At 33.6% G+C, this 7,436-nt stretch overlaps 1 protein-coding gene across 1 annotated transcript; it reads right to left on the bottom strand.

Annotated features, from left to right (window-relative positions):
* Positions 1–5,200, bottom strand: LOC18048981 (homeobox protein HD1). Its single transcript, XM_006440441.2, has 5 exons — positions 4,540–5,200; positions 4,278–4,398; positions 1,072–1,262; positions 861–992; positions 1–600 (listed from the first exon to the last, which is right to left on the bottom strand). The coding sequence occupies exons 1-5, from the start codon at positions 4,864–4,866 to the stop codon at positions 460–462; spliced, it is 912 nt and encodes a 303-aa protein (XP_006440504.1). The 5' UTR covers positions 4,867–5,200; the 3' UTR covers positions 1–459.
* Between the last annotated feature and the right edge of the window lie 2,236 nt (positions 5,201–7,436).

Here is a 7,436-nt window from a genome sequence, read left to right as displayed (position 1 = left end):
TTAGATTCTCTTCTCGGAGTCGGAGACTCGGAGAATTTACCCTTTAAAAATAGAAATTAGAAATCTTGTTTAGGCTATCCAAAGCTTACAATCATCAACATCAGCAAAGATCAATCATGTACATTTTACAATCATTGGAATTAGAACGAAGCAACTTAAAACCTCGAGTTTCTTCAACCTGTTATAAGCTAGAAATTACGTGGAAACGTAATGAATCTACAAACTTATAAGTAAGCTATGTAAATCCCATCTCATCAATTACATTCTATAGTAGCTACCAAGGCTTTCCAAGTTTCTTCAGAGTCTTCACAAAAGTTAGCACCAGAACGATATGTACCCTAGAGCCACAAAAGCAAGCTAGCTAGATAGAGCTATATGTGTATTGACACGAAAGTGAGTTACTCCTTCATTGCTCATACATCATTAATTCATCGTCAAGATAGATTTGGTGATGTCTCTCTACCTTTTGCGCTTTGACTTTAAAGACGTCACAGACTGGGAGTTGCTGTGCCAGTTGCGCTTCCTCTGGTTGATGAACCAGTTGTTGATTTGCTTTAGCTGCAAGCCTGTCTCCTCCACTAGCTTTGCCTTGTCATCTTCCTGCAAGTACCACATTATTGCCACATGTTTTATTCGGCAATAATTTATTCCATTAAGTTGAGGATAGTCATGGAAGTTATATAAATTCGTATATATGGTATGAGTGCCAGTTGGTTTAAAGAGGTCTGTGGTTTGAATCCAGCTCACGAGGAAATTTAGTTTCTGATGGTGCAGTGCTTTAACCCAAAATGTCAAACACTATAAAGCTTTTATTATATGAGATGCTGCATGATTTTCAGCAAGTTTTAAGTTTAACTTACAGTTGGGTATGGCCATTTGGAGTGTTGCTGCCACCAATTCTTGAGCACTGAAGTTGTGTCACCGGGCAATTTTCCGGCCCTTCTTTTTCTCAATATTTCCTCTCTTACATCTTCAATTCTTGATTTAAAACCCTGCAAGGAATTACAACATTCATTGTGGGGTAATATTTATATGTATGTACATGTATATATAAATATAAATAGTCATCACCTGCTTCAGTTCAATCTTCAACTCCTGTCTAACTCTTTCCATAAGAGACCTTTCAGTTTCAGTAGGAAGTAATGGACCAAAACCCATCAAATCATGACTATCAGAAGCAGATTGATCAAGAGAGAAATCCATATGTAGGTCATCCTCATCGTCAGACATTGTTGCGCCTGTCCCTTCACCCAATGATACTCCTGAAAACGTACATAAGCGCATGGAAAAAGCATTATCGAGCCATCTCAAGTCTCAATGATAAATGGATCAGTGTGTTTTCTGGGCCAAGTTAGCCAAGCTTCGTAAAAGTAGTCCATTAGGCCCAGCGGTGACAGTGGAGCTCCCTTCGAAGCCCAATGAGGTTCCCTGGTTTTCTAATTGGATTTTCCGAACATAAAAAAGTTAACAAAATATCTGAAGTGAAGTGCTTCCTCATGGAATTTTTTTTTTTTTTTTTTAAGTTTCTTTCAAGAAAGCGCACCTTAGTCATAAAATTCAGAGTGGATTTCAATAACGTGTTTTTGCTAATTTCATTCAGACTTTTACAGAAGCATACAAAAAAAATCATAATGTTATGTTTGAAAGAGTTTTTGAGGACATCAAATCAAATCCCTATTATTGACTCATCTATCAAATCAAACAACATAACTTGTCTGTCCGTCTGTCTAATTTTATATCGTGGAAGAAAGCTCGTATGTGGCTAGCCTCAATATAATGAATATATACTTTCATGTTCTAAATTTATTCTAATATTTGCTTAAATTGCATTGAGAGAAGTGTTTTCTCGTATCGTACAATCAAAACTAGCTTTCTTTTAAGTCATTTATTTCCTCCTCGCTCCTTGACAGAAGGAAGAAACTAGAAAGTAGGGGTACCTCAAAGCTGAGCCTAGCTGAGTTTGATTTGTCACTTTCATCAATGTTTAGTTTAGGTATTTAGGGCTGAGTGCAAGATTGAAAGCTGCTGGACAATCACATAGATACATATGAAAAATCTGCCTAAAAAATAAAACAACTAATTGAATTGAATTGGTCAAATTTTCCCATAGACACATGTGATAAAAACAAATATTGACTTAATCTCAATGCCCAATTTTTTAGACCAAGTGTCCAAAAAGCATGAAATTAGTTGTTGGTAGTTGGGAATTGACCCATTTATTAAAGATATTTTGTGTGTAGTTGGGCGATGATCCTTGTTCAAATACAATGATTAAAAGCCGTCTTAATCATCTTTTTCACATTCATGAACGAGCAACAATTTCCTCCCCTCCATCTAATACCTATTACATTATCATCGCCTAGTCTAGTGGATGATAAATACACAATTACTGTATTTAGATCAAAAAGACTCTTAAGAATTCATTCATTTGATTTTCTTTCATTTAAAGTTAATTGTATGATGATAAAGTTCAGTGAAACCAATTCTAGAAAACAGTTGAAACCACATAAAGAATAATTTATAGATATTCGCCCCATGGGCTTATTAAACCGGATTTCTATATGTTATTTTAGTAAAGCTAGGGGTGGGCATGTTCAAAATTTTGGAAGCAAAACGGTGGATCTTGCCTAACAAGTTATAACTACTAGTTGTCATAAGATTTTTAAGAAATTAACGGGGCAAAAAAGTAAGATGAGGAAACTAATCCCCTCTAAACGTATGAAAACACGCACTTTACTGAAATTTTACACTACATTAGTTCATTCTTGAATAATAATTGATACTTAATTTCTATATGTGTGTGTGTGCGCGTGCTCATATTCGGATGTTTACATGAAATTAATATACGGATAAAATTAAAAGATAAGAAAAATACGGATTTCAAAGCCCTACTTTTTTATTTTTTATTGTATTGGAATTCCTATTTATTACTTATCTTTTAGCTCCGTCCAATTTTTAATTTCGTACAAACATCTGTACCTGAGCCCAACTATATATGTACCACAATAAAATCTTGATAAATTGAAACCTCAATTAATTGATTAATATTTACCTAACTAATAATTTTTTCTTAATATTATTAATTTATTGAGATCTTAGTATACATGCACTTCTAATTGTATAGACAAACATAAATATAGCTACCAGAAGAAAAATAAATAGTTACTTCCGTATTCCAAACTATTAAATATGTCGACGTAATATTCACAGCCTCCATGTCTATAATCATAGCACAGAGCTCAGAAGAGGACTTTATGCCCAGTGTTATAGAGCCAGCTGTCTCGGCCAGGGTCTAATCTAATGTCGGCATGGTAATCAGAGAACAACAACATATATATTAAATAATAATAACCCCCACCAAATTTGTTCTATGATGTTGAAATTCCCAAACCCTAGATTCTAGAACCAGCTAGCTAGGAAGGACAGGAGCAGGATACAAGATGACCCATTTGTTTTATTTTGTTTTTTTTGTTTTTTTTTCTTTCCTGTTTCTCTTACTGCGATATACTGATCACAAAATTAATCAGCACGCAATTAATCTTATAGTACAATAACTCGTTTATATGTGATAAGGACTATATGATGTATTGGTTGAAAGAAAAATCGCTTCAACCCTCCATATCTAACTCAATTATAAGATGAAAGAAAGCCACAACCACCAAACAATGATAATGCATTTGCATCACGTATATATTATCTTCACAAATTAAAGCAAGAAAGATTAATATAAGTATGCATATGTACGAAGGTACGTGTGTGTGTGTGTGTGTGTGTGTGTAGGTACTTCCACAGCCAATTTTTCCGCCGTTGATGGTGGCGGCGATGGGTGGTGATAGTGGTAACCCTTCTTCACCAAACAAACTAATAAGACATATACAATGTATATGTACTACTAATTAAAGATTTTTATCATAAGTAGGTCCTACTTTCACCACCAACCTCATCACCTCCTCTACCCTCTACAAAATGCTCAAAACTTTAACAAGAAAACCAAGTACTAATTCTTATCTCTTTGCCTACCAAACGTGCCAAAACTCAAAACAGTAGCTCAGAGCAGGCAAACCAATTTTTCTTTTCCTAATCTTCCATAATTAAACTAACAAAACAATGTCTACCAAGATAATTTTTAAGTATGCTAACTAATCATCAAGTAGTGAGCAGGAAATCACACCAATGAATAATATCAACGAAAGGTAGCATAATCATCCATAAACAAAATGAGAGAAAAAAAAATAGTTATATATATGTATATAGAGATAGTAGTCTAAGAGACAAACCGGTGAGAGCTTGCAAAGTATTCTCAATTTCACGGCAGCCCATGACAGCTTCAACGGCATGGACTCTGACGTGCTGCTGAAGCTGCTCTTTGAAAGTACACAATACTATCAAATACTGTGCCTAAAACAAACAACATCCCACGTCAAAATCAAATATAATTAACCCCATATCAAAACCATATGATAATTAACTCAAAAAAGAACATTAATTAGTAAATGGTTTTTAAAAGAAAAAGAAATATATGATGAAATTAAAACCTACCAAGAAGTTGTCGAGCTCCTGCCTTTCATGGGGAGAGAGAGAGTGGTTATTATTATTATTAGCTTGTTGAAGAGAACCATAAGACCTGAGAACGTGGTGGGACTGAGCTAACTGTGCATCAATAAGAGGCAACTGATCAATCGGGGTAGCTACACGGAGACAAGACACGTGCGCTGCTAATAGTTGTTCGTATAACGGGTGACTTGCTATTTCTGCTTTGATGAGTTGAACAGTTGCTGTTTGGTCGTGATGACCGGACACGTCACCGCCGCCGCCTCCGCCGCCGCTGCTGCTACTACCCATTACCCCTAAGCTCGGTTCTTGCATACTGAATGAAAATATTATAGAATAGAGTGATCAAACCACAAAATGAAAAAAAACAAAAAGGGGTTGCAAAGAAATTTAAAGAAATGGATTTCAGGACCACAGAGAAAGCGGCCTGTGCTTTGATGATGATGATGATGAAGATAAAGAGGAAACAAAAAGAAAAGAAAAGGAGACACTAGACTGTGTTTGGTTTTCTCGTTAATGGTGTAAGAGAGAGGATCATTGTTATGTCTCTTGGGATCTGAGACTCAAAAATTTTCTGAATCATCAACAGGGTTTGCAGACGCTCAGAAAAATTACAAACAAAGCAAAAGCATATTTATATATACGCCCGTGTGTGTGTGCGAAAATATATATATATATATATATATATATATAGAGTAAAGAGAGCAGTTTAATTAATTTCAAATTTTTTTTTTTTGAAAGAGATGATGAGATGAACTGATGATCAAGAAAGGAAAATTAAATCACAGATAAAGCTGATTCTGTGACCCTGATCACAATTTGATTGGCTTTGTTATTAGTTTTATTTAATTTATAAGCTTTTTTGGTGGGTGGGTTTGGTTTTATTTTATTTTATTTTATTCTTTAGTTAAGCTGTATATTGTTTATTTCTCTTCAAGTTATCAGAAATTAATGAATTGGAGGATTAGGTGTTGTTTTTCTTTTAATGATAATTTTTGGAGAACTGTTTGGTGCGTGCTTCATGAATCCGAATTTTTAATTCAACCAACGGGTTTTATTTTGGTTGTGATTTGGGCAACCAACAGTTCTCTCCTAATTAGTACTGTATAAACTAATCTTAATTCTGTATTAGGGCAACGAGTCTACAGCTACAAGCGCACCCTGTGAGGCAATGAGAATCTCCGATCTAATGTGCTTTCAAAAACAAATTATCATCACTTTATCTTTTCGTATGTTGTATGTGTCTTATATTCACATCAATCCTTATCATATCATTGCATGTTGTAATCATATGTTTAGGCTTTCAATTTTTTTCTTTTCTTTTCTTTTTCCCCAAATTCCCATAACAATACATTTCTCTTGTGCAATATTCACGCAATTCTTTTTAAATTGTAGAGGAAAGAAATTATAAATTTCGAGACTCTTTTTTTCTTTTTCTTTTTTCTTTTTTTTGAAGTGTGAAAGCTGTATTAATCAAAATTACAATAATTACAAGAGACCGATGAACATGCATGATTAGGAGAATTGATACTTAAGTAAATTTAAGAATTCTCATAAAAACTCCTTTGGATACAAAGTGGAGAACTAATTCCAAATAAATCCTTACAATTAACAATTTTTAAGAATAAAGAACAAAAGATTCATAATTAGCTTCTTCTTCTTCTTCTTCTTTTTTTTTTTTAATGAAAATATCTAATTCTAAGCAATTAAATTGTCATAAAGTGATGTACAAACTTTATTGCCACAAAAAGGATGATCTTTTTTGTTACTGAAGACAAAAACAGGAAGCCAGGTGGGCAATTAGCAAATTGGCAATTTTATCTTTGTATGTTAAAAAAAAAAAATGAAAAATGACTCGAAATTCTTTCAACCAACCAATTGGTTTTTAGCCCACCAGACCAAACAACAATAAATAAATAAATAAATAAATGAATAAAATAAGAACTCACTTTATCATACCAAACTTTATTTATTTGAATTAATTTTTCTTTTTATCAAAGAACTTCGGCTGAGGTTAAGCTGTCATTATTATCTGAGCTTCCTTGGCCGGTGTACAAAATGCTTCCTTTCAGTTTGGTATATTTGCTTATGTAATTTTATATGTTTAATTTGATATTTAAGAGACGAAAATATGTAATCAAAGCGAGAAAGGAATTAGGGCAGTCGTTCGTTGAGACGCCTGATGAGGGACTCACCACCAACGCCAGCAACTGTTCGAGATTACGATAACGTGGCAGTCAGGTATAGGTGGTAGACCTACCGGTCAACGTCACAGAGTTTGAAAATGACTCCTGATGGGATTGTATTAACCGTTCGATCAGTCACATTTTTTGTTAACTACTAGAAAGATCTCTACGAATTTGAAATTCTTAATTTTTAAGGTATTAAGGTAGCTGTAGCTGTAGCTACTGTTAAAAAAAAATTACTATTGTTGGAGTAAACATAAATTTTAAATAATATTTTTGATAAAAATGGTAAAAATATTATATGTTTTTCATCACAAAAGTGGTTGAATAAATCAACTTAATTTTTAAATTACAATAGATAGTGTTTTCCAAACACCTCAATACTGTACTTTTTAAGTTAAATTACAATTCACCAATCTCAATATCAAACGGGGTCTAAGAATTGTTATTCTTCATTTTCGAAATCTATAAGATCTAATACGAAATTACCTTAATACTTTTCACACTGATTTGAGACTAAATCTTTGAGAATCTCGAACACTAATAATTTTTGTAAAAATGATCAACGACTAATTTTGGCTAACCACGTGCAAATAATAATGATATTCGGCCATAAGAAGGCAAGAGGCACGATAGAAACGATAGAAAGTCTAGGAATAAATTATTGTCATTTTAGACTTCGCGTTTTTTAACCTTTTT

Source organism: Citrus clementina, unplaced genomic scaffold (assembly GCF_000493195.1).
Source record: "Citrus clementina cultivar Clemenules unplaced genomic scaffold, Citrus_clementina_v1.0 scaffold_3, whole genome shotgun sequence".
NCBI classification, from domain to species: Eukaryota; Viridiplantae; Streptophyta; class Magnoliopsida; order Sapindales; family Rutaceae; genus Citrus; species Citrus x clementina.
This window is presented reverse-complemented; position numbering and strand designations above follow the sequence as displayed.

Excerpts from the sequence above, each read along its gene's own strand:
- LOC18048981 (XM_006440441.2), bottom strand. The coding sequence starts at position 4,866 with ATGCAAGAACCGAGCTTAGGGGTAATGGGTAGTAGCAGCAGCGGCGGC. Across the intron at positions 1,263-4,277 it reads TACTTTGCAAGCTCTCACCG|GAGTATCATTGGGTGAAGGG; the intron begins GTTTGTCTCTTA and ends GTACGTTTTCAG. Across the intron at positions 993-1,071 it reads TGAAGATTGAACTGAAGCAG|GGTTTTAAATCAAGAATTGA; the intron begins GTGATGACTATT and ends AATTCCTTGCAG.